At 40.0% G+C, this 11,635-nt stretch overlaps 1 protein-coding gene across 1 annotated transcript in view; it reads left to right on the plus strand.

Moving 5' to 3' along the window:
• The first annotated feature begins 9,768 nt into the window (after positions 1–9,768).
• Positions 9,769–11,635, plus strand: part of Stx11 (syntaxin 11) — a 37,803-nt gene continuing 35,936 nt past the window's right edge. Inside the window, exons 1-2 of the mRNA XM_023712228.1 lie at positions 9,769–9,855; positions 9,965–10,149. Of these exons, the coding sequence (XP_023567996.1) occupies positions 10,098–10,149 (52 nt within the window). The 5' untranslated portion in view covers positions 9,769–9,855; positions 9,965–10,097. The remainder of the gene's footprint in view (positions 9,856–9,964; positions 10,150–11,635) is intronic.

Genomic DNA, 11,635 nt, shown 5'->3' on the forward strand with positions numbered 1-11,635 from the left:
TCCCAGCCCCTGCTTCCCTTCCAACTTCATTAAAGAATTTGAGGAGTAGTGATAATAGATTTTTTCTAAATTTCTTGTAGAATTTAGTAATGAATTCATCAGGACCTTGATTTTTTCTTGCTGGTAGGTTTTTAATTACATCTTCAATTTCATTGATTGACATTGGTTCATTTAGAAATTTTATATCTTCTTGATTCAGCTTTGATAATTCATATGTATCTAGGATTCTGCCCATTTCTCCTTTGTTTTTCTTATTAGAAAAATGTTTCTCAAAGTAGGTATTAATGATCTCCTGGATTTCTGCAGGACCCATTGTAACTTCACCTTTTTTATTCCTAATTGCGTGGATGTGAGTATTTTCTTTCCTATTTTTTCATAAAGTCAGCTAAGGGTTTATCAATTTTATCTAATTTTTAAAAGAGCTGACTCTTTGATTCATTGATTCTTTGTATTGTTTTCTTCGTCTCCATTGCATTTCTGCTCTGATATTCATGACTTCTCCTTCTTATGAGCTTCATGTTTGAGTGATCCTTCCTTTTCTTTTTTTCTTTTTTTTCTTTTTTTTTTTTGTGGAACCGGGGATTGAACGATCCTTCCTTTTCTAGAAGTTTAAGGCCCAACATTAGGTTGCTTATTTGAGCTCACACTGCATTCATGATGTGAAAATTCATTACTGTAAATTTCCCTGTTATTTAAGTTTCCCTTAAATTTCCCTCTTCCTTCTTTGATTGTGTCTTATAAGTTCCAGTATGTTGTTAAAGCATCATCATTTAATTGTAGATACTGCTTAATTTCTTCTTTAGTTTCATCTGTGAACCATTGGTTGTTTAAGAGGGAGTTATTTAATTTTCATGTGCTTATCAAGTTTTGGTGGTTTCTAGTGCCACTTAAGTTCAAATTTTATTGTGCTATGGTCTGATAATATGCACGGGATAATTTTAATTTCTTCATGTTTAATTAAACATGTTCTATGGGCTAGTATGTGGTCTATTTTGGAGAATGAATCATATGCAACTAGAATAATTTGCATTCTGATGTGGGGTGGAACATTTTGTAGACATCTATTAAGTGCATTTTTTTTCACAGATTTGGTTCTGTTCTGATATTTCTTTATTGATTTTTTGTGTACCTGATCTGTCTATTTGTGACAGTGGGACATTAAGGTCCCCTATTACAGTTGTGTTCATGCTTATTTAATTGTTCATGACCATTAATATTTGTTTTTTATAGTTGGGTATGACAGCATTTTGTGCATAGATACTTACAATTGTTACTGCTTCCTCTTGGATTTTGCCCTCATTAAGTATGTAGTGACCTTCTTTGTCTCTTTTGATCAGTCTTGGCTTGAAGTTCATTTTGTCTGCAAATAACATAGCTATCAATGCTTTTTTCAAGTTCCCATGATGTGAAGTATTGTGTTTTATCTTTTGACTTTCAGTTTATGAATTTCTTTTGTATTTAAATGTGTCTTTTGAGTGCAGTATATTGTTGGATCCTTCCTTCATTGTATCTCATAAGTTCCAGTATGTTGTTACAGCTTCATCATTTAATTGTAAATACTGTTTAATTTCTTTTTTTTCTTAGTCAAATCCAGTTTTAAAGTTTCACTGAATTCTAGACATTGCGTTATCTGGGGCTGGGGATATAGTTCAGCGGCATAAGGGTCTCCATGGAAATTGCATGGTCCTGAGTTTGATCTCCACTACTCTTATTCTCCCGTGTTTAATTGTTTGCCCTGTTTGGTGGGTTCTTTCCATTCTCATTCATGGGGCTGTGATCAATTTGCTCCCTCTCTAGAACCTCATTTAGTAGTCTGTGTAGGCTTGGCTTTGTCATCATGAAATTCTTTAGTTGTTCTTTGTCATGGAAGTATTTCATTTCTCCATTATATTTGAAAGATAGTTCTGCAGGATAGATCAGTCTGGGTTGGAATTTGTTTTCTTGCAAGACTTGCAGTACTTTGATGGATGCTCTTCTTGACTTGATGGTTTGTGAAGAGAAATCTGCTGTTATTCTGATGGGTTTTCCTTTAAATGTGATCTGTTTCTTTTCTTTAATGGCTTTTAGTATACTGTTCCTATGCTGAATTTCTGGGATCTTGATTATTATATGTCTGGGTGTGGTTTTAATTGGGTTGATGTTATTTGGAGTTCTATATGCTTCGGTTACAGGAATGTCAGATTGTTGCCCCATCTTTGGGAAGTTTTCTGCTATTACTTCTGCCCATATTCTTTTTATATCATTTGTATTGACTCCTTCCTTCTCATTGATGCCTATTAGTCTCACATTGTTCATCTTTGCATCATCTTGCAGGTATTGAATTATTTTTTCCTGCATCCTAGTTGTTTTAAAGAGATCTTTTCTTACTTTTTCACTAGCTGCAATGGTGTCTTTCAGGTCAGAAAGTCTATCTTCACTTTCCCTCAAACGGTTTTGCCAGCTTGTGATTGAGGTTTTAATTTCCTGTATATCACTTTGAACCTGTTTCATAGATTCTATTTCTTTCCTAAATTGCTTATTCAGGGGTTCTATCATTTTTATATTCTGCTCTATTTTTTTATCATTTATTCTTTAGAAGCACTTAGTACTTCTTTGATTATAGCTATCACTAAATTTTTTAGTTCCAAAATTATTTCTGATCTGATTTCTTCTATACCTTTCTGCAGTTGATTCTTTACTGTCAACGCTATTATTTCAGAGATATTTGGCGTGTGATTTCCAGTTTCCTCAGTGCTAATGTCTTCTGCAGTTGTACAGGGTGGACTCGGGGCCTGAGACTGCATTTTGTTCCTTCTCTTTGTCATTTTGTATACCACTGTCTTCTGACCTTTGGTGTAGAGCTTACATAGAATTATTACCTTAGCACCAGGTCCGGATCTACAAAGTTCAGATTCCTCCAGGTGGGTGTTGCTTGGATCTGGCTACTGTGCTCCACTTCTTTCTGCTGTGGTCATTAGAGTTGAACCCTTTGTGTCACTCTGGCAAGATGTTCTTCTCCTGAAACAGTTGGGTGGGTCTTGCCTCTAGCTTTTTTGCAGGGAGATCTGCTGAAGGGTTCCACGCTGCACCTGGGCCTGCACTCTGGATTGAATGAGTATCCAGTGGGCCCCAGGCAGTCTCATTCACACACCAGACCTGTGCTCTGGGTCTATTCAGGATCCAGCAGTCCTGAGTAGTCTCACTCACTAGCTGGGCCTGTGCTCCTGGTCTATTCAGGCCGGGCCTGGGCTCCGGGTCTATTCAGGATCTGGCGGCCCCGGGTCTTCTCTCTCACTCACAGGGCCTGCGCTCCTGGGCCTATTCAGGATCCGCGGGCCCTGGGTCATCTCACTCCTAATTTCTTTAATTTCATCTGTGAACCATTGGTTGTTCAAGATGGTGTTATTTAATTTTCATGTGTTTATCAAGTTTTGGTGTTTTGTTTCTTGATTGGGCCAATCTGCTTACTTTTATTGGTGAGTTGAGGCCATTTACATTGGTGGTTATAACTAATATGTGTTGGCTTATCCTTTCTGTTGTTGCCCCCCTCCTATTTCCCATTTAATTACTTATTTTGCCTGGTAGCTTCTTTCTATTGGTGTTGTTGGATTTATAGTCTTTGTTCTTTCCTCTTTCTCTTTCTTTTTCTCTCTCTGAGTAGGAAGAATTTCTTAAGAAAAGGAAAAGTTTTTGTTCAAGGAGACAGAAGAGGGCCCAGTGCAGAGGGCCCCTTTGTTATCTTGTAAAACATCCTTCAGAAAATTTTGTACAGCTGGTTTGGTGGCCAGGAGAAAGATAGTTTTGCAAGGTATGTCACTCTGGGTTTGAGTGTGTTTTCTACCAGAACTTGAAATACTTCACTTCAAGCACTTCTTGGCATAAGGGTCTGTGTTGTGATGCCTGTTGTGATTCCAATGTGCTTTCTTTTACAGATGATATGTTTCCTTTCTCAAACAACTTTTAACATGCTGTTCTTGGGATGAATTCCTAGAATCCTGATTATTACATGCCTTGTTGTAATTTTATTTTGGTCATAGCTAATTGGAGTTCTACAGGCATCACCTATATTTATGTCAAATTCTTTTTCCATGCTTGGAAAGTGTTCTGCCATTGCTTCTGTGAACAGGTTGTTTATAGTATTTGCCATCTTCTGCTTTCTTATTGACTCTAATGAATTTATGTTGTTTTTCTTTGCATCATCTTGCAGCTGTTGGATTGATTTTTCATGATTCCTTGGTACTTTTAAGAAATTTTTCTTTTAATGATCACTAACCACAATCCTGTCTTCTGCATATGATACTGTTTCACCTTGGTTCAATCAGTGGCATATACTTTCAATAAAAATTTTAGGGCCAGCCAAATAGTTCAGTAGATTAAAGTACCTGCAAGCAGGCACAGGGGCTGGAGATTCAATCCCCAGACCTGCTATGCCAGCCCCACCCCTGGGGCACACTAAGCCGGCAATTGAGACTGGGCTTGGTGGCGTGCGCCTGTAATCCCAGCTCTTGGAGGCTGTTAACAGGTGGATCACTATGAGTCCAATCTAGTAGTGAGAACCTGAATACCCTGTAGACCCTTCTCTAAAATACAAAAATAAATAAATAAAAATAAAAATAAATAAATATTTTAATAGTCTCTATATCTGTTTGAACCTGTTTCATAGATTGCATTTCAATCCTATGTCAGGCATTAATGATTTCTATCAATTTTCAAACCTTCTAAGCCATGTTAATATGATGAGCAGTAAAATGCTCAAGTCAACAATTTCAGATATTGACAGTTTTATGGAAAACTCACTACTATTATGGACTATTGGACTATATTGGGATATTTTGCTGAATTCATGTACCTGCAGTATTTAAATGACAATGGAATGTCCTTCTCTGACAAAACTAACCAAAAAAGGGAAATACAAGTGAATGACCATTTTGTATCTGTATGGTCAAAATAGTTAGGATAGATATACAGCTCCATTCTCTTAATTCAATGAATAGAGAGGTTTGTTCTAATAGTGTTAGAGACAGGATATCAGGTCTGCATCTTGTACAATGAATAACCACTAAGACAACAATATGCCATGTATTAATTATTGAAAATGTACTAGTAACTGGTTGTGAAACTGTCTCATTGCTATTTGCTTCTCAATAAAAATACTAAAAAATAATTTCAAATCTCCTCTATTTTTTAAAAATCTGTGTCCACTCTTGATTCACCAAGCAAATCTTCATTTTGATCATCATCTCTCTTTTTAGCTGAGAGATTATTTCTTTTATTTTAATGAAACTTTTTTAAAATTTTATTTATTTATTTGTGTGTGTGTGTGTGTGTGTGTGTGTGTGTGCGCGGCCAGCTCAAGCTCAGTCCACCAGGGGGCGGGGCTGGCTGGTATGTGGTGCTGGGGGATTGAACCACGGTCCTTGTGCTTTGCTAAGCTTGTTCTAAGTAGGTGCTTTAGACCACTGAGCCATCTCACCAGCCCCGAGAGATTATTTCTTATTGGATTTTATCCTACAGCCTTATTCATCTGTTTTTCATTTTGCTTCTATCACCTCAGAAAATTTAATTGGGAGACTTCTGTGTTCTATCTCATTGTCTTCTGGACTCGTCCTAAGTGGGCTGCACATCTGGGGTTGCATTTTGCTTCTATGTGTTGTCATTTTTCATTTTTTATTTTAATTTGTTTACTGTGTTGATACTTGTAAATTTCTTATACTAGGTAATGTTATCACTAGTGCCTAACTTGATCTAGGCAATGTTGATTCCCATGATGTCTTGTAGGTGTGGGTGGCCCTTGGTCTGTGTCTGACCCAAGATCCCTTATAAAGAATGAGATCTTGAGGTTTACCTGGCTCAGCACCCAGGCCTTTGGTACTGGACCATGGTAATCTTTATGACCCCAGACAGTGGCAGTGTTGTCGTCCAAAGGAGGACCACTGATTACGACAGGTATAATATTCTTGGATAAAGTGGTACAATTAGCAATATCAATAACATCAAGCGTAGCCTGGAAACTTACAAACTGGTAACTATCAATTTGGTAACTTCAACCAAATTCAAGGAGAAAGATCCATAGTTATATAATGAAATCCAACATAAACAACCAGGAACTTGTATGCAGTAAGTTTCCCCTTAGTAGGGGCTGGGGAGATGGCTCAGTAGAATAAGTGCTTCCCTGGCAAGTGCTTAGGGGAATGATTTTAGCCTCTGTGAATGCAGGGGGAGGGGAATGAAATTTAACAGGGATAGAGGACAAAACAGAGGTCAATGAGGAGAACTATAGTAGCATCAAGGTTGAAGGTCAAAAGATGATCCCTTAAGTTTTGAGAAACTGGAGAAGAGGGCAGGAAAGAAAGCAAAAGAATATCAAAGCAAAACAGAAAGACTAGAGACAATGTTTTCTCACAGGAAAATATAAAAAAATAAAGATGGTTGGGGAAAGGGAAAAAGATGAATAAAACAAAAACAAAATAAAACAAAACAAAATAAAAACAGTAAAAGTATAAACCTAAGAAATCCAAAGAAAAAACATACAGAAAAAGGAAAAGAAGACAAAGAAAGGAAGAAAAATAAAGTCCTGGTGTCCACAGCTCTGTGTTAGTGTCCAAGTCAGATCCCAAATCCGTGCTTGGCCGTCCTGCCAGGTCTGCAGTAGCCTTGTTCTGGGTACAGAGAGGATCTTGACCTCTGGGTGTAGGGGCTGGGCAGTCTTCCCCCAGCAACTTTCTGTGTGCCCCATCCACATCTCCTTACTCTGTTTGTCTCAACTCTCCCAGTTGCTGCAGCAACCTCATATGGGGACATCCGAGGCTGCTCCCAGTCCTGTGTCTGGTCCATCCCTCCTGGTCCCTGCACAGCCTTCTCTGTTCCACCCCACAGTGTCTCTCTCTTCTCACATCTCTGTGCATGGGCAGGGGGTGGTGCTGTTGCATGACTCACTACCCCTGCTGCCTCCTGTTTTGTGCCAGTTGGAGCCTGCTGCATGTGTGTGTGTGTGGTGGGGAATGGTGCTGACTTTCCACTCGCTGCCACACCATGGCTCAGGCCACTTAAGTCAGGCGCCATGGGGAGCAGGGCCGGAGGGGTGGTGTGTTCCACTCATTACCTTCCCCACGGCTTCTGGGGCTCTCAAAACAGATGATTTTGAGGTTCCTGGTTACAAAAGAGGAAGGTTACCCTTTGTTGTCTGAGAGACGGCAATCTGGTGTATTCACTAATATGTTAGTTAATAAAAAACAATAACATGTTTCATATTAAATTAAAGATCATAACAGCAAGCTTTCTGAGTAGCCTTTTCTGTATGGAGGGGAGTTCTATATTTTTACCCTAAAATCAGCTTTGTATGGTGGTCTTCTGTTAGATCAAGTTTTTTTTTTCTTTCTTGAAACTACATAAAATAAATCATATAATCAAACTTATTCCATAGTAAATAAAATATGTTGCTATTTCTACTTGACAGATTAGGAAAATAGGACACATAGACATTGGTTAATTTGGCCAAATTCAAACAACTAAAAAGTTGGGCTGTCTAGGCCACTTTCCCATTCCTGAGACATAATATGTGGCACCCACTATTTAAAGGAGGAGAGGTTTATTTTGGCTAACAACTTGTAGAGGCTTCAGGCTGCAGTCTGCTGGCACTCAGAGGGCATGGAAGAGGAGAACCACTCGTGGCATGGTGAACAGGACACAGGGGCTGAAGGGAAGAGTTGGGAAGGAAGATAAAGCCTGATCACTCCAGCAGTGACTGCCTCTTCCACCAAAGCCCCATCTCCTATGAGAAGGTCGCTTGGAAATCCCCCATGAACCAATCACTTTCCAAAGGTCCCACCTCTGATCTCCTGAGGCTTCAGGGGGCCATCTCAATACAAGCCATAGCAAGTGGCATCACAGACTGGTTCCTATAGAAATGTTGCAGTAGGGATGTCCCTTAGGGGTCCATACTCAGGAGGGCACTGGGAGCAGGGCAGGACAAAGGAAGAAGTCAAAGTGTGGTGCAGGCCTGACAAAGCTTCAGCTGACTCAGCTGATTCTGCTGGAAACCGTGCTTATCAAATTAGGATGCAAAAGACTAAACTAGCCTGGTCTTTCCCACAGCACAAGACACAGGCTGTCTAGGGCTCAGCATAGCCTCTGGGCAAACAGCACTCTCTACAGCTGAGACAGACTCAGGTGCTGACGGGTGGATGCCGCCTGCTGACTGTTTCTAGGAGCTGGGCATCCAGTCTCCAGTGAGAAGGGATTAAGGGCAGCACTGGGGCAGCCTAGTTCCACAGTGAACATTCCTAACTGCTAAGGCATCCTCTCTCCCTGATAGATGCAGTGGGGTTGGAACATGGTGGGTCTGGAACAGCAAGCTAAGGCATCTGTCGCTGTCTTCTTCTTTTGCACCATCTTTGCTATGCAGCTGAGCCACAAGATAAGCTTGTGCTTCCAGTTAGTATTGGTGTTTGCAGAGGTCCAGCTGGTCTACCAAACTGAAACTTCATTTTGATGGCAATATCAACAACTTCATTTCTGGATTTCGAGCATGGTCAAGTCTGTAAATATATGGTCTCACCATGAGCATCTGGTGGACAACTGTGTGGCAACCAAACCAAACCTGACTCTAGGTAAAGCTCACTCAGTGACAGGCGATCTGTAACATAAGTGGGAGGAGAGCCGAGCCATCACCCAGCAGGACAGGCACCCGGTGTACACATGCAAAGACTCTGCCTTCCGCGCTGTACCACTGGGCATGCTGCGTTCACCAGCTGTGTGTGGGCAGAGAGGAGAAACACTCCTTGCTTCAGTTAACTAGTGCAAGATACGATCATAAAGATACTTTCATTAGAATAAATTCACACACTGGCATTTTATTTTAGGGACACTTTTAGAGTGATTTATCCATTGATTAATCAAGGGTGGATGAGTCAGGATGACTCTATTATTTAAAAGAAAAAAATCGTAGTAGTGTGAATGAGGAATCACTGAAATGAGTGCCTGCTGTGTTTAGAAAAAAGAGGCCCAGGTAGAGAATAGGTGAAAAATACAACACCAGATGCAGTTTTCTTTGTTCTATGAACAAAGCTTTGTGGTTTTACGTTGCCACAGTGACATTAAGGCAACACAGTACATTTGAATGTTACAAATTCCATAGTTTTAATGTATGGGTTGATTTGGATCTTACAGTTTCCTTCTTTTTTCTTTCTTCCTTTTTTTTTTTTTTTTTTTTTTTGTGGTACCGGGGATTTGAACTCGGACCCTACACTTGTCAGGCAAGCACTTGTTCTACTGAGCTATCTCCCCAGGCCCGATCTTACAGTGTCTTAAAAGGCTGTGTAACCAAAAGGAATTTATCATATTTAAGGCACATCGTACCTATATTTTATTCAAGTAACAGAATTGTAGGCATAGTGATCGACACAGGGTGCCATATTTCTTTCCTTTAAAAAGAGTCTACTCATCGAGCCCGTTGGGGAGATGCCGCACCAGCCCTGTGGAAGAAATAGGCGTGAATAAGTTACGCGCAGAGACCGCATCTGTAAGCGTAACCTGAGGTGAATTCTGATTTGCATGGGAGCATCTACTTTGTAAATGATTTTTGCGACCAGGGATGCAGAACTGTGGCCAAAGTTCCTGTTTCCTAATTCACCTTTGTCCATTGTCAACTTGCAGCATTGAATTTATCACGTCTAAGGCAATCTGCTGGAGCATGCTGCTTTCAACACCCAGGGCTCGTGGTGCAAGGCTGCGCCGCAGCCCCTAGCGCAGAGCCCTCCTCCCCATCTGGGGCGCGGAGCCTCAGAAAGAGGGAACCACCTCTCCGCTCCTGGCCGGTCTCTGGGAGAAGGTCGTCAGCGCAACTCTCCTCCAGGGAAGACTCTCTTCTTTGAGTGTGTGAGTTCATTATGCTGACCGCCGTCTGTTTTCTTTAGTCTTCCTTTTAATCAGTTCCTCTTTTGAGACACTTTTATTTTTGTGGGCTCACTAATTTTAAGTTTTTTAGGGTCGCGGAAGGATGCGCTGCAGGCTGTGGACTTAGAGAAAGTATAAGCCACCAGTAGAGAAGACGTCACCCATCTAAGGAGTGTACGCACGGGGAAAGTAGGAGGGATTTGGCACGACAGCAAGGAAGCGAAATGGATGGAGAGGAGGAGGAGCAAGAGGAGAAACCCGGGTCTCAACCCCAAAGTAAGGCTTTTTGGTGTCGAAGCGCACCCTTTCTAACTAGGCATTGCAAGTGTATCCCAATGCATGGCAGATGGATGTAAACACATTTAACCTATTTGTGAAAGTGACAGTTGCTGAGAATTAATTTAATTATTCCAATTCCAAGTCAATATTGAAAGACTAAAGGCTGAACGCTTTTTTCTGTACAACTCTTGGCTTATTGGCTACATTTGTTTATGATTTTCTGTTTCACTTCTACAGTCCTGCATCACAGGACAGGGTGAAAAAAAAAAAAAAAAGAAGTTACCAGAAATGAGTATTGAGTAAGAGTCTCGCTTTAAAATACTTTAGCAACTTGTTGTGCAAAATCATAGTTGCAGAAAAAATAGGTTTCCATTAAGAACCATTAAGCAAATCAACTGTGCTCTCTCTAGATCAGATGTTTTTAGAACTAATTCTATCAGAGAGAACTCTTGTGCTATTTGCATGCATAGAGCAGCCAAAGTATGTAAAACTTCACCCTCTGACAGTAGGCATTCACATCTACTGGAGGAAGAGAGTTTTTACTTAACTGAAATTTGCACTAAAAGCACAACAATGTCATTTCAAGAACTGTAGTCAGGGATGAAGTTTAAAACCACATAAGTACAACCTCTGTCTTTCATTTCATAACCCTCTTTGTGTATCATGCATGAAAAATAAATGAGTGTATAGAACAAGAAGAAATTTGCTTTTCTGTGAGTTATACCACACTTTGCATTTTTTGTCTTTTCTTAAAGTAAATTTTCTAAGCTCACTTAGAGTTTCACATTGTGTTTCTATCTAGATAACACGATAAAAGAAATCATTTGTTTGGGAAGCTCTTATGTTTTGGTTCTTCTGTGGTCTTTGATGTTGTTCTTGGATTCTTTATGAATGGATTAAAACAGGGACTTTTGTGCCAGACCCTAGGATTTAAACCGAGGGTCTTTTGTTTGATGGTGCTTGGTGGGTGGACAAGACACTTAAAGGCTCAGTTTATTCCTCTGTGAAATGAGGCTGAGCTGTACACAACTTCCAAAATTTGTGATGAGAATTAAATGAATTATCATAGCGGGTAGCACACTACAGTGTTTTGCCTGTGAATCTAAGAATATTTTTCTAGTCTGCTTGTATTGGATAAAAACAAATGATATATAGTATGGTTGCTTCCTAAAGCAGACCCAAGGATTGGACTAAATATATAATAATATCAGGGGATTTTTTTGGTAATGATTGAGGTTATATATTCTTCAGGTGTGAGATTCAGGTACTATAACGTTGCTACTAACTAAGGATGTCCTATCAGTTAGGACCCTATAGAGAAACAATGGCAGCAGTTAGGACAATTCAGGCAAGCTTTGTAATATAAAGTGCCTATTATAAAAATATGGACAAGGTAGGCCAAGCTGAAGCAGAGTCCTGTGCTGAGAATCACAGGTACAGAGAAGTATCCGGAACTAGGATGGAAGGCCATGTAGAAAGATCA

The sequence above is a fragment of the Octodon degus genome, unplaced genomic scaffold (assembly GCF_000260255.1).
Source record: "Octodon degus isolate 3935 unplaced genomic scaffold, OctDeg1.0 scaffold00024, whole genome shotgun sequence".
Taxonomy (NCBI): domain Eukaryota; kingdom Metazoa; phylum Chordata; class Mammalia; order Rodentia; family Octodontidae; genus Octodon; species Octodon degus.